Below are 19,933 nucleotides of genomic sequence, written 5' to 3'. Positions count from 1 at the left end.
GGATTTGGCTTACCGGAAGCGGCGGAAAGCGGGCTGAAGGAGCCAAGATGGTGAGTCGTTCTGGGAGGGGGGCGATGAGAAGGGTGAGGCCCAGACGGGCCGGGGGTTGGCGAGGAAGCCCAGTCCGGCCTCCCGCCGCTCCCTGGCGCCGTAATGGCGGCGCTGCCCAGCCCGGGGTTCCTCCAGATGCGTGGGACAACAACTCCCATCATCCCCACCCAGCATGAGGGGGATGAGCATGGCAGTCGTGCCGTTGCTCTTGCGGTGCGGGGGCGCGGGCCGGGCCGGGCCGGGCTGCCAGAGTCCGAGCTGCCGGGACGCCCCGGGTTGAAACTCGCCCCTGCCGCGAATTCAGCCCTTTTGGTGGGCCCCAAATTCCGCTGGGCTTTTGCGGGCCGTGAACGGGGGCCGCGGCTGTATCGAATGGTGGCCCCCAGGAAGAGAAGCCGAGAGAGCTCCGGCGTCTCTTTCTGCCCGAGATGCTGAAAGTCCCGAATGGCCCCCTTCTGCTGGCCTTGCCCGATACCTGGAGCTGCCAGCGAACCCAGCCGGTGGTTTTGCAGAACACGTTCGGCCGCAGAAAGCCTTCGCCAGGTTGACACCAACCAGGCTTGGGGTGTTGTGGGAAGGCTGCCTGGTCCAGCATGTCATGCTGTGAATTCACTCCATTATTTCAACGCCTTTCGCCACTGCAAATCGTTGGTTGAGTGACTGGGAATCGACACCAGCAGTTAGCAAGTGCTCTTGGGTCTGAGATGCTGGTTCTTGGCTTCTGCTGCGAGCGCAGTGTTTCCCCAAAGCAGTGCTCCGCTGGATGCTTTGGGAGCGTTGTTCCCACAAACGTCAGCCACCGTGCCCGGTCTCTGGCAAGTGTGCAGTCAGGGAAAGCCACTGTAATTTGCACAGAGTTCCATGGAGAAAGATAAAACGAGGTTTTTACTTGCGTGCTTGACGTCTATCTTATCGTTCATTCAGGTGCTCCTGTTGCAAAAATAATTCCATTTTAATTTCAGCCCCCCCCCCAAATTGGGGTGCTTGTATTTAACTGCATATTAAAATGAAATATCTGTACAGTATATCACAGTTTCACTGTGGAGCTTTGTCTTTCCCTAAAGGTTCACTTTGGTAAGATTGGTGCTTCAGATCACTTTCTGGAACAGTGACTGTTATTCCTTGAGAGCTTCTCGGTAGAAAGGCAAAATGCAACTGAAATAATAGCAGCTGCAGCAATAATACTCTTTCCGCTTCTTACGTTCAGTTGTGTTATTCCCAGTCAATTTATTTACTTTACATTTTTCCTTTGGGGGAATGGAGTTTCACACCTGCAGTGTATTGGTGCTTCTTCAAAAAAACAAATTGAAGCAAATAAGGAAGAGAAGGATAGACCTTTGCCCTCAAATCAGTTACACACTAATTCTAAATTCTGAACCTTTGGTTTCAGTGTTGCTTATTGTGCTTAGATTTTTCAGGGAGTCTAATTCTGGATGTCATTTACAATTGTTTGACATTTTGAAAAAATGAATGTGCTATATTGTGTCCCGAGTCATTTTCTTTTCAAATTAATATCAGTGAATTTTGCAATAAGAATGAGATCCGGTGGTTTCCCTTTATCTTCTGGCTGTCCTGCTTCACCTTCACAGTAGTTCTGATGATCTGCCTGCACGACATAACTCACCTGCTTTCATGATATGTAAGGCAATAATTTATCTATCATGGTGGTGCTTGGCTAACCCTGGGAAGTATTATGATGAATCTGTGAAATGAGCCGCCATGTGTAATGTCATAATAGGAAATTCTCTGGTGGGAATACTGTGATGATGAGGACAGGCGAGAATAAGTGCCAGTATTTATTTGTACAGGGAATGTTATTCATGAAAGAGTTTAATTGCAAAAAGGCAGTTGAGTCTTTTTTTATTCATTAAGCCAGTGTTTCTCAACCTTGGAAATGTTAAGATGTGTGGACTCCAACTCCCGGAACTGGTTGGAGAATTCTGGGAATTGAAGTCCGCACATCTTCAAGTTCCTAAGGTTGAGAAGCACTGCATTAAGCTGTTCATGGGGTGGGTAGGATCAATCTTACGCTGTAGCAATTATAGCAACGTTTTGTATAAGGTAAGAACTTACTTAGCTTCTGCAGTGTTTAGGAAGGCCAGTTTATGAGTTTGCAGACATTCTCTGGGAATGTCAGAAAAGCATGGAACTAATTTTGGGTGTCAGCCATTTGAGGATTTTCATACGCAAACAAGGCAGTTTGTGGCTGCAAAGAAGCTTGAACAGCTTGGAGCAATGCTTGGTAAACTCTTAAGATCCCAGCAGAAGAATGAGGATGCCTGAACTTGAGGATTTCAGCACTCTGCCCCTCTGTCTCTCTGAACAGAAACGAGATACCAGCTCCAAGAGCCACAGCAGTAAATTAGGAAGTCCTTGTGATTTTTAAAATCCCAAGTGGAGTGAAACAGCAAGCAAACTAAAACCCAGTTTTTAGACAATGTGATCTAAAGTGGTGTCTATGGTTATTCATAGTTTAGTATCCCAGGTCCTGTTTTCACTTGACAGCCGTATGGAAATAATCCATGAGCGTTTTGTCATTACTTTTGTTCAGGATATTTTGGATCAGCTCCATCCCATGGTTTCCTACGCGAAGAATTCTTCCCATCACTAAAATGAGCAGAAATCTTTGTGGGAAGAGTCCAGAGTAACACACTGGAACCTGCATACCTGCTCGGCTCTAGCGGACTGTAAAATATATATGCAAAACTTTTGTGGTTTACCCAATAACAGCGGGAGGTTAAATCAGGAAACTGCTGGGAAAGCTGTCTGGATAATCCATATGGCGTTACTTGCACAAATCAGATTTATTTTTTAACATTTCCTTTGCTAACATTCAGATTTCATTGATGATTTGCCTATTAATTTGGCTTGAGATGTTTCCTTTTCTGTTGCTTTCTTTTTATTTAACACTGTTCATGTCTCACCCCTGTTTTTTTCCATTCCCATCTCCGCCCCTTTGCTCTTGTCTGCAATCAACTTCTTCATCCAATAAGGCTGGGCACAGAGTAAGTTTGCTCGTCTTGGCCTCTTGCTGGTGGTGGTGGTGGTAGGTGACAACTCCGTCAGCAGCTTTAAAGGGTGGAATCCCATGTAAAGAATAGCGCCTGACCAATGGCTGGTGAAGTCAAAGCCTGGCAGTCTTTCGATAACTTCGTTCTAACTCGTTCTTCTCCAGTCTGGTGTCTTCCAGCATTTCTGCTGGAACCTCTGCTATGTTGAGCAGGAATGCCGGGGGTCGCCAGCTCAACACATCTGGAGGGCACCAGGGTGGGACGGCTGCTCTGCAGAAAGACATGCTGTGTTCTGGGGGCCCTTTTCATTACTCAAGCTTATTTGAGGAGCTCGGCCGCCGCCGCCAATTATTTTAGAAAAGTTTATACCTCGCCATCCTGGAGAGGGGAAGAGGAGCTTCCCTAAGGACAGCCGCTGCCTTCAGGGTTTTCCCTTTAGCGGAGGAGAGTACCTGTGTCTGGGCTGCCCTTCCTGTTCATCCCAACTTCTTGGCAGGAGGAGGGAAGAGGCTACACACACCCAGCCATTTTTCAGCGGCGTTTGTGGGTCTTGACGAGAGCTGTGCTGCGAGTCCTTTTCCTTTAACGTTTCCCTCAGGGCGGCCTTTCTTTCCAAGGCCTCCAAGGACAGGGTGGCCTTGTGTCCGCCCAGGACACAGGGTGGCTTGGGGCAGGTCTCGGGTGGACAAGGTCCGCCTTGCCAGCCTCTGCCCTGCCGCCGCATCTTCTCAGCAGGCATGGCTACGTGCCCGGGTGGCTTTCCTCCACTGCCACCCACCCTAGGACTTCCCTGCTGCCGAAGCCTCAACAGAGACATCTAAAGCCACCTTTAGGGCTTCTTCCATCCCACGCGGGGCCGAGGTGCTGGAATCCCAGGAAGGAGGGCGGCTGATTCCACAGGGAACCCGACTGATGGATCAGACAAGTTCTTCTCACGGAGCGTCCTTCCCTTGCCCTCCCCAGGCCTCGCCTTCCCTTCAGCCCCCAAATCCTCAAGGTACAATCTCCTCTCCCTTAGTGAAATCAGCCATAGAGCCATGCTGTTGGCAGCTGCCATCTTGGCAAGGTAGAAAGTTGGGGATTGCCAATCTGCCCAGCAGTGGCACAGCCAGCCAGCAGGGTGCACTCCTAAAAATGCATGTGGTGCAAACGCCTGGCCTTCCCTTTGGAATCCTGTAATTCCTCACCAGAGGCCAACTGAGAGCAGAAGTGGGGCCTAGGGCCAATTTTCAAGCCTACAGGAGCTACCTTCTTTCCTGGCCTTTGGTGCAAAAGGCATATATTTAAAACTAAAGACTTTAGAGCTCAGGATTTTTTTCTGAAAGAGTGGCTATATACCCTCCCTGCAAGTTTCCACTTGCAATTATCCTGAGCTTCATGGCCTGTTTAGTCAAATGGTTGCACGTTGGAGCTAAAAAAAAAAAAACTGAAGCAAGTTGCCTGTATTTTTTTTAATTCAAAGAAACAGTTTGGATTAAGTCATTATTTTAATTTTTCTCCAATCCAATATATCATCATTGTCATGATTCTATCTGCAGTGGAATCCAAGTAGTTTATACATTTTTTTTTAATATAAATACCCATTTGCAACAAGATCTGGGAGTACTTTTCTAGAAGCTAGCAAGTCTGCCTTGATTTGAGGTGCATTTCTTACTACTCTCTAGGGCTGGAAAATTGTTGATGTGTTGCCAGTGGAACCTAACTGCCCCTTCTGCCTTTCTCTCTTGTCCCAAGTTGGTGTTAGTGTTGGGAGACCTTCATATTCCTCACCGCTGTAACAGCCTGCCAGCTAAATTCAAAAAGTTGCTGGTTCCAGGGAAAATCCAGCACATTCTTTGCACCGGGAACCTCTGCACAAAGGAGAGCTATGACTACCTCAAGACCTTGGCTGGCGACGTGCATGTCGTAAGAGGAGATTTTGATGAGGTAATGACATCGAATGAGGCTGCTGCGAACCGGGGTTTCAGCCTGGGTCTTTTATCAAGCTATTCTGTATCCCTGATGGCTAGACTAGTTTTTGTATGTATTTATCCTGCAAGCCTCTGTGTATGTAGGCTTGTGCTAACTGTTTTCTTATCATTCAGTCAGCCCTACTCGATGGACCAGACCAGGTAATCTTCCTTCTTTCTATTTTTATATTGTATTATACGATGTTTTATTATGATTATTGCTTTTAATTTTTAATGGACTAATTTATTGTAAACTGCTCAGAGTCCTTCTGGGGGGGCGGGAGATGGGCGGTAGTATAAATTTGAGAAATAAATAAATAATCAGATTGGAAAGCCAGAGCTTATTTTATCGCGGTTGGCTGCAATTACAGAATTTTGCCAGTCTGTGCTGTACCTCTTCCCCTTCGTCGTTCAGTGAATTAGGGAGGTGTCTGCCTGAGCCCTTTCCGAGGATACTCTTGCATCCCAGGAGTTAAGGAGTGCTTCAGCCCCTTTTGTCTGGCTAATGGTCCCTGCATATTTCCATCAAGGTCATCTTCCTTACTGTCTGCATTCACCACCTGGTCTTCGTTCACCCACTTTTGCTAGTTTGTTACAAGGCACAATGCAGTTCCTTGAAGATTTGTCAGCATAGAAGATGGCATTTTCCTCTGGAAGAGTCAGAGAGTTTTTGGAACGGCAAAGGGTTTTTCTGCTTGTGTCATTTTCACGCTGTGTTTTCAATCCTAGAACTTGAACTATCCTGAACAGAAAGTAGTAACTGTTGGACAATTTAAGATCGGGCTGATCCACGGCCATCAAGTGATTCCCTGGGGCGACGTGGCCAGCCTTGCCCTGCTGCAGAGGCAGTTTGATGTTGACATCCTGATTTCAGGGCACACACACAAATTTGAGGCATTTGAACATGAAAATAAGTTCTACATTAACCCCGGATCGGCAACAGGAGCCTATAGTGCTTTGGAAAAGTAAGTTATACATCACAAGATGCTGTTTACGTAGGGATAGATTGCCCTGATGCCCCGCGGAGATGATGAGCTGAATTCCTAGTGGGTTTGTGAAGGTGGCATTACAGATTGAACAATATGAAATTCTCACAGCTCTTTGTTCCTGGCTGTGGAGGTTTAACGTGGCAGGAATTCTGCCTTCACCTGGGCTGCAGAATCCAAATGCCTCAAGTGGCTTTACGTTAGGGATTTTTCTCATTTCATAAATTTCTACCTGTAATGGATTTTGTGCCATTGAGACTGAAATGGCCAAGGCTGTTCTTTGCAAAAGACTTAATTAAAATGTGTTTTTGTTTGGTGAGAGTGCCGGCTTGGATTGTTTTTTTTTTAAAGAAGTATGAAGATAGTTCAGTTTATGGTCCCTTGATGCTAGTAGATGCAGCTGCTAAAGCCTTCCTTTCATGATGTGCCTGGGAAGGTGCTGAAAGGCAGCAGAGCAAGAGCTGTAAACTGCTGGATTATGCCCAACAGGGAGGGGTTAAACTGCTGTTAGAGGAAGTCGACAGGATGGGGCAAGACCTCCAGATCTGCAGAGCAAGACAGCTCTAGCATCCCTCCCTGCTAGCCATGCTGGCTGGGGTAACATCTGTGGGGCTGCGGGTTTCCCAGGCATTAAGAGGGAAGTCAGCGGGGCTCTCTCCCAGTTCACTGTGGGTAGACCTGCAACCCCAGCTCCTGACGCTGTCAGCAAAATAATGGGTTGTCTTTTTCCCCATTCCCTTCCCAGCAACATCATCCCTTCGTTTGTGCTGATGGATATCCAGGCCTCCACCGTCGTTACCTACGTTTATCAACTGATTGGCGATGATGTGAAAGTAGAAAGAATCGAATACAAGAAATCTTAAAAGCAAGTTGTCCTTGCCTAACTCCTTCCAGTCTCTTCTTTTTGCAATATGCACCCAACAGTCCAGTGTCTGCAGCCATGTGAGTTTATGGGATGGCTTCTCTTACCCTGTCGTAGGCAACTAAGTTTACAGCCCTTGGCTTCTAACAAAGTCTGCCTTGGCTTGGCTTTTTTTTTTTGGCCCGAAAAGTGGCTCCTGCTTGTAAATACTACTCAAAGTACACAGCAGAATTCTATCTGTTCATGTGAACTGTTCCCAGTCTTGTAATAAATACTTGTTCAACTTCAATTTGATAAAGGTAATGTTATTTATGGCAGCCTTCCCATCCTGGTGCCTTCCAGATACGTCGGTCTGCAGCTTATTTGATCTCCAAGCCACTCAGCCCTGGTAAGCGTTAGTTTAAAGAGCGTTCAGTGATTTATGCCTTAATCCTCAATGAAAGAGCAGGAAACCATGTTTTCATGGCTTTATTTATTTATATTTATTTATTGTCAAAACACAGAGATTTATTTGTGTTTCTCCTCATATAAAACCATTCCATAGCTATTATGGTATGGGACTATCAAAGGGATACAGAGGAGTGAGTTTGCCAGAGGTATTTTCTATAAACACCCATGAAGTGTGGGCATCTGTTTTGTGTGATAAATTTAGCATAATATACAGAGAAATGACATATTGATAAATATGTTTCACAAGGAGAATTGGGATTAAAACCTTAAGTTTTATATATCCTGACAATGTTGTCCTGCAGAAAAGGAAAAAAAAAAGAAAGTAATCTTCTTTGAGGATTTACAACAGAGGTTGTGCCAGCTCACTGAAGTAGATCTGGAGGGGGATAAAAAATTACCGAGGTAAGATCTGTTCCAAGAAATAGATAAAGATAAGTTTCTTTTAGAACAATGTTATAACAAGATGATGATGATAGATTTTGTTCTGGGCAAAAGGCGACGTGGAATTGATGAGTTCTAAAGCAACAGCAAAATCTGGATCACGTGATCCTTGCTCTTCCTGGGCGATGGAAGTATTAATCCTTTGCTAGAGGCTTCGCATGCACTAAGGAAATAGTTCACCAATTACTGGATTGGATGACCAGGAACGTGACTTGGCCTAAGAAATTTCAGCCAAGGTAGGGGGGTTTTTTGGCAGAAAAGCAGAACAGCACAATTGTTCTGAATAGGCCTTTCAGGGTGATTTAAATGACGCTATTTAGTACCTTCACAACTTCAGAAGCCGTCTGGCTTGTCGGAAGAGGAGTTTCAGATTTCTGAAGACACTCTGTTATTAGAGATGCCGCATCATCCATTCTGCACAGCCGCAAAAAAAGGCAGGCCAGGGGTTAGGGGAGGACATCTTAAGTTCGCACAGGCAAAGGGGAGAAAAAAACACATTTGCATAGAACGGCCCTCTGTCCTCCTTGATTAAGATACAATTTAGGGGTTATAGGAAAGTTAAGCTTCCCAGAAAAAAGTCCCCAGGCAGTCCTCAATGAACGTGACCCAGACCGTACTGCAGGGGACGAGGAGGAGGAGGAGGAGAGTGCTGTGTCCACTGCCTTGAACTTCTGTCTGAAAGGCACGATAGAAATCTAATAAAGAACTGGGGGAGCAGTGGCTTCAGATGTGTCTTTTCCTCTCCCATACAAAAACCAAACAGAAGGGACAATAAATCCAGGAATTCCCCCTTTGCCTACCTGTTCTTAGCTACAAGTCTTTCAACTAGGCCTTTCACCTGGCCAGGATGCCTTTCCGGTAACTTTAATAATGGAAAATATTTGACATCGGCCAAGTCCTTCTCTGTCTCCTGTAGGATGTAGTCCAGGGTTGAACTCCTAACCTGCAAAGCAGCGGGAAAGTTACTCAAGCAACAGCAGCGGCAAGGTGAGTGAGTCAGCCTTGCCGGGTCGCATTCAGCCTGAATTTGAGGCAGGAATCCCACCTGCGAAGCAACACCAGCAGCCTCTCCCAGGCTCAGGTGCTCTTCCGTCTGCCGCAGCACCAGCTCAAGTTCGGACGAGGACAGAAAGCCCTGGAGTGGGAAAACAGGGTCAGTTCTCTTCCTATGAAATTGTGTCACGTTACAGAAACGTTCGTGGAATCTCACAACGTTAGAGGATCAAGAGTCTGGGAATCGTGATCGCTGCGCAGCAGGAGAGGTGCTAGCTGGGGAAGGCGTGCGCCTGCACTCGCCTGAATCTGCCGGGCTCTTTTCTCCGGCTGCGGAATCAGCAAAAGGCATCCCAAGGCCAAAGCCGCCAGGCCTAACTGGGTGTACCGCTTTGCGATCCCAATTAAGTCCAGATCCGCCAGGACGGGACACCTTTTGGAGGCAGAAAATGGTCACATTAGCTACAGTCTTGCCACGGGATAATCAGCTAGCCAGAGATCTAGATTTATAAGCATAAAACCCGTTTAAGTTCCTGCCGGTTTTGCTTTGTCATAACCATTTTCCACAGGTAGCCAATGGAAGTCACAAAACGGACTGCAAGGAGGCGGTGAAATTAGCTTTTTTAAAAAAATGCTCCCATACTTTAACAACTCTTGGCAGGTAGAGTCAGCTGACCAAGAACAATTCACTTTGTATTACTGATGGACGGTTTCTGACACGGGGGAGTGCAGGAAAGGGACTGATACTCCCATGTTACATGTACTAGTTCTTTATGCAAGAGCGCGGTAAAAAATAACAAGTAAAACTGTCCATTCCGCCACCTCATCCTTGCACATCAAGTCTCTCTCCCCATTTTCAACTACTACATACGCTTTACATCTTCCTGTTTCCCCAACACCCCGAATGTTCCTCTGCTTACATCAGTAGCGTCTTGAAAGTCCCGTAACAGGCTTCCAGTTGGTCGAGATCCGGCAGACCTAAAGCTTTAAAAAAAAGGCATAAAGGGAAAAGATTGCTGCAGGGTGAGAAATAACTCCACTCTAAGACCACTTTCCCCAGTGGCTGATCAAAGCCCTCCCGAAAATCCGGAAGCCAACGCATGGAAACAGCAGTCGCTTTTAGCTGCTCGCCTGCCGATATCTCTGCTCGGGACAGAGGGGCTGTTGCTTCTTTTGATATCCTGCACTCCCCTTCCAGAGTTGATCCAATTCCCTGTCCAGCCTCTTGGTCCAGGGCCCATGGCAGTTTCTCAACCATGGCGACTTTAAGGTGTGAGGACTTCAACTCCCAGAATTCCCCAGCCAGCATGCACTGCACAGCACTGGTCTATGGTCACATCTTCTTGGCTTTTAAAACCAACTGTTCGCTACAGATGGAATCTTTTTGTTTTGAATGCCCTGTCAGTCAGTTTCAGCCAAGAATTGCATCAGGCAAAGTGCTTAAAGGGTCGCTATGTTCCTGCAATCATGGGCGGTGAATAGAAACACGAACAGACACACCCATGGCATGATTATCATAATTATGATGCAGACATTAAAACCAACAACTTAATGGGAGCTCCTGAAGGATTCCTGTGGCTTTCTCCCAAATAATTAAACAAAACTGTTTGGAATTGCTCCTGGAAGCCAGAAATGTTGGGACTAGCTAGTTTCCTGCAGAAGCCTGTTCCATATTGTGCAGAAACACCTCTTGGCCTTTAGCCCAGGGAGATCGGCCAAAAATATCAACAGTCAACCTCTTGGCATCCGAGACTTCTATAGATATTTTGCAGACACATTTGGCATCCATGAATTAATGTCTTGTATGGAACTCACATTTCGTGGGATTCTGAATTTGTACCATCAATTCTTCTACAGCATAGTTTTCCATACGATGGCTCGTGGCATGAATATTTATTTATTTATTATTCAAATCTAATTACTGCCCATCTCCCCCAAAAGAGGGACTCTGGGCGGTTTACAATAAAATCAAACTACTATCATAAACGTTAAAATCTCATAAAAATCAGACACATTACAATTATTATAAAATGCAATAAATAAATATAAAATCCAAGAGGCTATAGAATTCCAAGCTGGTGGGAGGGACTCTAGGGTGCGAGCCACCCCCAAGAATGATTGCCCATAATGAAAAGACCAAAACAACGAAGCTCACCTGAAAGAAGTGGAGCCAGAATGACGCTCTGCCAGGCTCGGCTGTAATTTGGAATCTGTGGAAAGTTGAAATGCATCTTAAAATGCCAGAGAACAAACTTAACAAATCAGTGAATTGTGAAACTTGCCAACCCCTTTCTGGTTGGTGAATTTACGATTATTTCATTAAAAGAAGAGATTAATTAGAAAGCACCTGTGTTTGGCATGGTAGAAATTTACGCACCGGCCATAAGGAATAAATGCCAGAAGTCTCCACTAAAACTTTCCTCAAATAGTGGACCTGAAACATGATAGATTAAAATATGTGAATGGCATCTTATTGAACACAAAGACATATTTCCCCCGTTGCATAGTGTTTGGGCTGCTTGGTGGGGGCCGGGGGGGAGGAGTCATTAAGCAAGTCAAGTTTTGGTTACAACAAGCCTATATGCAGATCTACTTAACTTACAATCAGTAAAAGAAGATGGTGCTAATAAGCTTAGTCTAAAATTATACAATGCAAAAAGAAAAGAGGACCAGGAAAGAAAAGGAAAACAGTATTAGGCAGCTGTTCTTAATGTCAGAAGGGTCGTACAATAACTAGCTAATAGTTACAAGAGAGAAAGCTGATCATCGTTGACTGTTCATAGCTAAGCAGGTGACAAGACTACGTAAATAATCTTTTTCTTAAAGAAAGTACACCTCTGCCCATCTTCTTATACATACCACATTTAAGCAAATGCAGCTAAAAACCTGCACAGGCAGAGACAGTTTTTCTCATTCTGCAGCACAGCCGAGTACTCAGTATGTGTTGCTGCTTAATAATCCTTCCCATGGGAAAAAAACAAAGGGCCTTACCATTTTGAAGCACATTAGCTTCTGCAGCAAACCATTCCAGAGCACGGGGTCGTGCACGCTGTACTCCCAGCAAAGCTCGGCCACCAGTTTTACTGCCTGAAAATGGATTGGGGGGGGGGGAAGAATACCAAATTATCTCCTAAGAGAAACATGTCTAACTTTTGAGATTCTCTTTTCTGTTCATCGATAATCGGTAAACTAGAGTGTGTGGCTTAATTGTTCTAAGGCTAATCTTTGACTTCTATGTCAGAACAATACATCTCTGTTTCTGATCTGCCATGGATGGTGCTGGGAATCTGAAAACAAAATTTGTGCTAATTAACTCACAGATGTGACGTTGCCGAAAGCCGGCTTCTCGTGCGGGTCCCGCCTGTGTGACAGGGTGTGCCAAGACTGTGGCAAAGCACAGACTGAATACGTATTCTACATAGTTGTCCCATCTCACCGTTTCCCCTGCCCCAGCAGTGTCACCTTGGGTTCATGACTGTGGTTTTTCCACAGCCCTTTAATCATGCCTTCCTTCGGTGTCCTATCAAAGGATTCATAGGTGTAAGGAATGTTCAGAATTTCCAGCTCTGCGAGGTAAACAAAGCATTTCATAAAGTTCCTGTTAAGAAGCAGAAAAACAGAACGTTGTATGTCAGTATGTATATCTTAGCTGGTTAATGTCAAATGGATGCCTATTTTGATTTCTGCAGAGATGAAAGACAGAATCAGCAGGGAAAGGTTACGAGTGTCTACACAATGGTACTAGTTGAACTGAGCTAGGTAAGGCCAGAATTTGCAATGGGTAGCCTGCAGGAGTAATTGGCCCTCCCTGATACTGGATCAAAGGACGCCTCCTAAAATCCATTAAAACATTAAAATTATATTCCATGAGTGGGATCCAGTTGGCCCAGCAGCCAACCAGCGCAGCTTCATCCAAGAGACTCAGGTTCAACTCTATTGAGCAGCCTTAGGCCAGCCATTAATTCCCAAACTGAGTTGTTAGGAAGGTAAAGATGATACAACATTCATCCCTGAACTGAACTGAACTGAACTACCTGGGGGAACAGCTGGAGGCAAAAATAGGATGGGGAAACTGCGCTTTCCGGAATGGGCACCAACAATAACTAGATTTACACTTTGCACTGAACCATAATTTCTTTCAATATAGTCTACTGAACTCAGTTATTTAGGTTCTAAGCCTAACTTAGAGTTTGCGCCTACAGTTAGTTAGGTACCTAGCCAGCCCCTCCCCTGACACCTCACCTCACTTTCTTGATGGGCTTTTTGAAGAGCGATTCAACAGCAGCGGAATCCGCCAGGAAGAGCAGACACTGAAGAGCTCGGCTCCTGTGAGCGAAGGTCAGCTGGTTGACCCCTATGGGCTGCAGCAGGGAGGAAGAACATGTCTTTTTGAGTTTTTTTAAGCCAATTCCTTATTCAGCCTGTCATTTAATGGGGTGGGTCTTTGTAGGGAGAAACAGCAGATTGACTTGGGACTTATGCTTCTCAAATTGCAGGTTATGTGCGGTGCCCTTTGTGACTAGAGGGAGTTTTAATTGTACTAAATATTATGGCGGGGAAGAACATTCTGCTAGGTATAACATAAACTGTCCAGAATTTAAATTTTTTTTTTTTTTGCTATTTTTTGTGACCCTCTGAATTTTAAATTGTACGCACGGTTTTAAATGTTATTCGTAAGTCGGCTTGCATCACACTCCATAGATCACACTCGGTAGATTCACTATTAGAATTCCCTTCTGAACTTTGGACACTCACGCAGCAAATACTATTTCAAAGGGTTAATTAATTATCGTGTAGGAACTTACAGATGTCACAGATACTGCACATTCATAGAGAATCCTTAACTGGTTATCTACTGGGTAAGGTCGAAGAAGGTATATGATCCTGCAGGAACAAAATCAGCATTTTCTTTTTCAGCAAACCACCTGTTGTCTTGATGATGGTTGTTTCCGCTAACTGCCTCCCCCCTCCCTCAGGACTGTAACTTTGGAGTAAACCCAGAAGCCTTGTCTAGCTAAACTCTGATCAACAGAATCCTTCCTTTTTCCTCATCCTACACTGATACATGCGATCCTGTGATTTCAAATCAGGTTTTAAAAAAAGATACAGACACAGAATTACAATTATTTTCAACCCCATGGTTTGGAGACTGCCAAAATCTTTTTTCCCACCCTGCTGTACCTGGTAAAACAACGGTGTATTTTATTTGCCATACGGTGTTCCAAAAGACACCGGGAACCTGCACTCTCAGTGCTAACAATTTCCTTGCACTGTTGAAAGAAACACACACGCACTGCTTTACACCAGCCTTACCGCTTCAAGTCTTCATCTTCTGGAATGTTTTTGGAATCCTTGGAAGCCGCCTTTGAAAAAGCAAAAGAAAAGCAGAAAACTCTGATTTTGGGGAAGCTGAATTCTGTTAACAAAGGCAATTAAGTGAAGGTTGTTCTTCCTTGGAAGTTGTTAATGGGAAGGTGATTGCAAGAAAGAGGGCCAAATGACTCTGCCTTTTCTATGGCAAGCCAAGACCCTCCCCTTAAGCATTTGTACACATTTTTCTAATTAAGCCTCCTGGGGTAGAAGCTTTGATCCATTTTAGAATGCCGTTTGCATATTTATTCATTGGCTTTCGCTGTTTTATCGATGTTCAGTATTTAATGCTTTCAAGTAACTTTTGCTATTAGGAAGATTAAAAGCATAGTTTTCTGCCTGGGTGTGAGCTACAGCATGAAAGCTGATGCCTTTTAATAAAATGTGCTAGTCTGGAAATGAGCTAGCAGGTGCCTCCTGAAATTTGCCTGGATGTGGTGACGGGCACTCCTTCAAGCCTGGCAAAGCAAAGAGGTCGTGCAGCAGCTCCTAAGCCTGAAGGCAAGATGGAACTGCCCTGGGTTCCACCTCGGAACACCCGGCTAGCGATAAAGAGGAGGATGAACTCACATCTGCCGGGAGGACATCTGGACACAGCCATCTCTCCAAGAGCATATCCCAGATTTTCTTCAGATCCAAGTTGTTAAGTTGAGCTATTTCTTTAGCAGCAGCATGGATATCTACCCAGAGAAAAAGAAGGTTTTTTTAAAGGACAAAATCTTACTTTGTCCACTTCTACTCCCTTCCCATACCCCGCATTTGATTTTCTATCCACATTTCCATACAGCAGGCTGGCTGGGGAATTCTGGGAGCTGAAGTCCACACATCTTAAAGTTGCAGAGGTTGAGAAATGCTGCCAAAGAGCACTGACTTGGAGGCTTCAAGAAGACCATTTAGCAAGAGCAGAGGAGTCCCAAGGTGAACCCAGCTACTCTGTCTGCACACCACGAGGCCTAGCAGAGGAACCAGGGCAGAATCAGATGCCGATCCCGCAGCACCCTCTACCCTAGATGCTGCTCCAGATGTATCAGTGCCACCCAGCCCAACAGGGGCAGCACCACAGTAAGCTTCAGGAGGCAGAAAGGAACAGAAAGATCAACCTATATAGGAGGACGCTCCAGGAATAAAGGCCTACTTGAGAGTAGCCCTGCACAGCTGGACAACCTTGCCGTCAGATCAGGTTTCACGAAGGCCATCCGAACTGGGGCGGGGCAGCTCTGGCCAAGATACACAGCTGCTTGCTGACAACAGCATCTGCATCTTGGGCCCACGTAATGCCAGCTGCCCAACCGATCTCCTAGATTTCTACCTCTCTGCTGCCTGGAGCTCAGCTTTTGCTTGCTTTTTACCCCCTGGAGGCTTAGCTCAAGACTTGCTGGACTGTCTTCCTAATTACGCTCTGGTGGAACACTGCCCATGAGTTAAGTTTACTTTTCCTCTGGTCCGGGGAGAGTGCCGGGTCCTGCATTCCCAACTATTTGAAGTTAGTTCCTGCTGAGGGGGCAGAGCATGAGCTACCTGGGTAATCTCTCCCTGCAGGATTCTGGATTCTTTCAACGATGCTGCTGTGCTGATAGAGCAGGATGATCAGGTTGGCAGGTTTGCCAAGGAGCTTCTGATGGTCCTCTGAGTTCAGTTTCTGGGCTGCCAGGACAGCTTCTGTGGCCGACTTCTGGTGCTGCAGGTGCAGCTTCTTGAGATGGACCTGGGCCTTCGCACGAGAGTCATCCTTGGAGCAGAAGGTAGAACGTTCATTTGCACACCTCTGCAATTGGGACTGCATCTCCGCCATGCCAACGTTCACCCTTGCATCCCAGCACCCACTTTTCTCAGCCTTTCAGGGAAAGAGGTGAGACAGCCCATCCAGCTCAGGAGGGACCAGCTGTATTCTCTGAATGGTCTTCCTCATTAGCCATGAGACACTGGAATGGTTTAAAACTATAGCCACGTGACCAGAGCTGATTTTACGGCCATTTTTATGGCGGTGGTTAATCGAATCCAGCTTCCCCAATGGGCGTTTTTTGCCAGAAAATGGCAAAAAAGTTGCAAAATGCGACTGTGTGACCATGGCATGCTGCAACTGGTCATAAATGTGACCTGGTTGCCAAGCACCCAAAGCATGATCATGTGACAGGGGATGCAACATTTTGTGACACTTGGAAGTGCTTTACAGGCCGTAAAGCACCCATTCCGAGGCCGTTGTAACTTTGGACCATTGTTAAACAAACAGTCATAAGTCGAGGACTACCTGTGGTTTAAAACTATAGGCCTGTACTTGTTTATCCTTTTTTCCTCATCCTTTGTGTCTGGAAGAAGATACTGGTGGCGCCTCCTAAGTACTGGATGGAATCTAATGAATGAGGTGTGTTTTATGATCGAACAGGAACTGGCAAACTGCCTAAACATGAACTGCATAATGACATCATTGCAAAAGAGGATGGCAACAAGTGGGTGGCTGTGTCTGGTGGAGACTCACTCCATAACCCCGCAAGCGGCTGATGGTGGAGGGGTGTGTGTGTACGCGTGAGCAGGGGAGTGCAGCAAAGTCTCAGCGGCAAAGTCTGTGTGCACTTGAAGCAGCTAAACATCCAAAGCCATCCACAGGAGAGGACGCTAACTTCACAATTGTCCCCAGGTAAGAAAACCCAAGTCTGCCAGGATTCCTAGTGCCCCATTCCCACGTTCTGTTTCTTCACCCCAACAGAGCAGAACCTGGATAGCTAGCAGTTTGCATTACATATGTGTGCGCGCAACTCAAAGCTGTTCTCTAAATGTACATAAAGGGCTTGCGATGCGGGGCTCAGTACCGTTACTGTTGTATTCTTCAGCCATTTTTCTGCTAAGTTGAGGCATATTTTCAACATCTGGACCTTGGTGGGCCCTGGAGGTCAAGAGGGGGAAAGAGTCACATCCACAATCCATAGCCCTCCTGCACGGGTTTCAATTCCCAGCCTCTCCAGGGAGACAGGCCACCAGACAATGCGAAAGACAGAAGCTGCAAGACCCTGGAGATCTGCTATGAATAATAGTTGGCTTCATAAGGATACATAGTTAAGAGGGTGGACCTCATGCAAAGCCAAAAAGAAAAGGGGGGATTTTGTTTTGGCTTAGTCTGCCAAGGGAATCTGGCCAACGGTGGGTTATTCAGTAAAGGGGAAGCCATGGCCCTTAAACCAGCATCCCTGTTAGAGAGGAGCCACCAACCTGTTGGAAGCTCTTGAGCTATTTTGTGGGCGAGCGCAGTGGCCCATTCTGGGTTAGCGATCGACAGCAAGTAAGTCTGAACAACCTGCAGGGTTTTCTCGGTTTTCTCGTCAGCCGGCCACAATTGCCCATTACTTCTTGCCAAGAGCCTTGGCTTCAGCTGCTCTTGGAAGATGCGGTTAGCTGCAGACACATGGAGGATATCCAGGGAAACCTTGTCAAAAGTAAACAGAGCAGCGCACTGGCATCGTGCAGGATTTGCCGCAGACTGACCGCATCGATCAGCTGCATCCTTCTTCAGAAACTTCATTCAGCGACGGGCTTAAGCACCAGCCTCAGCCGGAAAGGACTGAGCCAGAGCAGGGTTTTCCTGCTAAGTGCCCACTGAAGGGGCGTGGGATCACAAGCATGTTCCTCCGCCCTTTCATTTCAGCTTTTGTGTTTGCTAATTCAGTGACTTAAAAGAAGAACAAAGGCATAGACCTTGTTACCTTCATGACTTTGCATATCAAAAGCAGCTTTGGGAACGATTCCTCGTTGATTTCTGCAGCTGTGAAAAAAAGAGCCAGCCGTGATTTGGGGAACAAGTTAACGCTCAAAATGCAGCTCTCCCACATGAAGAAATGTTTAAGAAGTCCCTTTATAGATGCTTTTTATCAATGCGCACTCACAGATAATCTTCCAGAAGCACTGTGAAGTTCTAAAGAAGATCAAATGGAAAGGCAGCCGAGTTTGAGCAGCTGGTGACAGACAAGCGGCCTGATCGAAGGCGTACTGTTGCTCCAGATCGCCAGGAGGAGAAACCCTTTTATAGGATTTCAAGTGTTTTAGGAGCGTGGTGGCCTGGGACAGACAGACAAAACAGAACGCTAGTTTCTTCCCTGGGGGTGACTTTTTAAAAGCTGCACCTACACGTTCAGTCTCAGACGCGGACTGCTGAATAATTTTACAGTCAACGTCTGTGCAGCATAGTTTTCTAATGGAGCACGCAGACCAACATTCCTGGGACAAAACGTGGTTTTCAGATATTGGCAGCCCCACTAGGTAGACCAGGCCAGGAAACCAACTCCAAAGAAAGACCAGAACTCCACTTTATCGAGATTGGCTATAATAACAGACACTTGCAAGCCTGACTGTGCTCCTTACAGTTGAGTGGATGTGTCCACCCGAGCCTCTCCCAAACGTTCTCTCGTTCGGGACTTCAGAAAGGCTTCAGACCCCTTCTGCCTAGGTAATGGTTCCTGCATCTTTCCATCAAGGTCATCTTCCTGACTCTACCGATAAATGTCTTGGTGGGTTTTAGAGGTTGTCTTCAAACTGAATGAGCTGAAAGGTGGGTGTCCTTTACAAAATGCCCAGCTGAAACCACCCTTCTCTTACCCAGTTCAGTGGGAGGCCTGTGGCCGGCCCTCCAGCTCTTTCGATCACTGTCAGAAGACCTTCAATGGCTTCATAGTCATATGGATCAACCTGTTTCGCCAACCAAAAGCAAGGGAGAAACCAAAGTAGAACGACCACTAATTTCCTGATTATAAAGCTTCTTTCAAAGGGATGCAGCTCGTCCCTTAGCTGTGGTTAGGGGATCCCACATCCTGCCCGCTCAGCAACGCCATCTTCAAGCACAATTATCTCCTGCCCTTCCCTCTGCTGGCCTTTATCACCAATTGTATTCGCATAGCTAGGGTTTGGAAATTGAAACCCCGGCTTAATAAAACCGACATTGCTCTTTTCTGCCACGCAAAATACATTACTTTGTGTAGCATCGCACTGAGGCTCGTCACCAAGTCCGTGGTGCTGCTAAGAAGTGGAATGGTTTCTATGGCGCTGGCCACCACCAAAACGTGAGGCTGCTTCCCGGCATCCTGTGCCAATTCTCCTTTCCCGCAACTGGCGTTCTGGAGATGCTTTTTGATATAGAGCTGCAGGGCGGCATCTGTCTCCAAAAGGAAAGTTCTGAAAAGCAGAATAAGCCAAAAGGAGAAAGGAGTTTTCAAGAAGAAAGACAGACAGACAGACAGAAAGAAAGATGGCAAAGGAAGTCCAAACTTCCCTAATTGAGTCAGTGATTCAGTTAAACACAATTATTTCTGTGTACAATAAAGGGCAGGAAATGTGCCACATTTAAGCACAGTTTTTTCTTGACTGTTTGAATCTGGCTTGAATGCCTCATTGTGACGAGCCCAGTTCTGTATTCCCCTAAATCCAACTTAACCACAAGTCATAGGAATAGGAATATGGTTTAAGTTGAGAATCAGCATCTAGTTCAGAGGCGAAGTCACAACTGGCCTTTCGCACGCAATTCAGCAGTTTAAAAAAATATCTCCTCCCACAGCATGCAAGCAGCAAAGTCTGTAAAATTCCACTGGGCCTCCTCCATCGTTCCCCCTTGCTTCTTTCTCAGATGGTACAAACATGGGGGCCTTGAACAGTCCATCTCTCTTATCACACGGCTGCTGGCATTACTCAGCTAGCCGGTTCATCCCCCCTCGCCCCCCTCCGCTGCCGCGCCGCAGTCAAGCTGCATGGCAGGGAGGAAGCACCAAATTCAAACGGGGTGCACGGCTTCCAACCTGGCACTCATCCTCTGCGTACAGAAGGAAAGGGCATTTTTCTTTT

At 46.2% G+C, this 19,933-nt stretch overlaps 2 protein-coding genes across 4 annotated transcripts in view; one reads left to right on the top strand and one right to left on the bottom strand.

Annotated features, from left to right (window-relative positions):
- The first annotated feature begins 32 nt into the window (after positions 1-32).
- VPS29 (VPS29 retromer complex component) lies at positions 33-7,148 on the top strand. Of its 3 annotated transcripts, none has more exons than XM_063315460.1 (4): positions 33-50; positions 4,797-4,988; positions 5,741-5,976; positions 6,743-7,148. In XM_063315460.1, the coding sequence occupies exons 1-4, from the start codon at positions 48-50 to the stop codon at positions 6,858-6,860; spliced, it is 549 nt and encodes a 182-aa protein (XP_063171530.1). In that variant the 5' UTR covers positions 33-47; the 3' UTR covers positions 6,861-7,148. The 3 variants fall into 3 exon arrangements, with proteins under 3 accessions (XP_063171530.1, XP_063171528.1, XP_063171529.1); XM_063315458.1 differs by lacking the exon at positions 33-50 and adding an exon at positions 2,766-3,056; XM_063315459.1 differs by lacking the exon at positions 33-50 and having other exon boundaries at positions 4,710-4,988.
- Positions 7,149-7,374: 226 nt separating this feature from the next.
- Positions 7,375-19,933, bottom strand: part of KNTC1 (kinetochore associated 1) — a 31,702-nt gene continuing 19,143 nt past the window's right edge. Inside the window, exons 44-64 of the mRNA XM_063315958.1 lie at positions 19,069-19,270; positions 18,698-18,787; positions 17,989-18,160; positions 17,809-17,867; positions 17,318-17,531; positions 16,921-16,994; positions 15,632-15,842; positions 14,684-14,793; positions 14,057-14,106; positions 13,549-13,627; positions 12,986-13,104; positions 12,206-12,341; positions 11,735-11,830; positions 11,121-11,177; positions 10,899-10,953; positions 9,664-9,727; positions 9,047-9,176; positions 8,796-8,885; positions 8,551-8,693; positions 8,074-8,164; positions 7,375-7,685 (exon numbers count right to left, since the gene is read on the bottom strand). Of these exons, the coding sequence (XP_063172028.1) occupies positions 7,650-7,685; positions 8,074-8,164; positions 8,551-8,693; positions 8,796-8,885; positions 9,047-9,176; positions 9,664-9,727; positions 10,899-10,953; positions 11,121-11,177; positions 11,735-11,830; positions 12,206-12,341; positions 12,986-13,104; positions 13,549-13,627; positions 14,057-14,106; positions 14,684-14,793; positions 15,632-15,842; positions 16,921-16,994; positions 17,318-17,531; positions 17,809-17,867; positions 17,989-18,160; positions 18,698-18,787; positions 19,069-19,270 (2,278 nt within the window). The 3' untranslated portion in view covers positions 7,375-7,649. The remainder of the gene's footprint in view (positions 7,686-8,073; positions 8,165-8,550; positions 8,694-8,795; positions 8,886-9,046; positions 9,177-9,663; positions 9,728-10,898; positions 10,954-11,120; positions 11,178-11,734; positions 11,831-12,205; positions 12,342-12,985; positions 13,105-13,548; positions 13,628-14,056; positions 14,107-14,683; positions 14,794-15,631; positions 15,843-16,920; positions 16,995-17,317; positions 17,532-17,808; positions 17,868-17,988; positions 18,161-18,697; positions 18,788-19,068; positions 19,271-19,933) is intronic.

The sequence above is a fragment of the Candoia aspera genome, chromosome 15 (genome assembly GCF_035149785.1).
Source record: "Candoia aspera isolate rCanAsp1 chromosome 15, rCanAsp1.hap2, whole genome shotgun sequence".
In the NCBI taxonomy this organism is placed as follows: Eukaryota; Metazoa; Chordata; class Lepidosauria; order Squamata; family Boidae; genus Candoia; species Candoia aspera.
The sequence above is the reverse complement of the archived record's forward strand: the minus strand, read 5'-3'. Positions and strand labels throughout refer to the sequence as shown.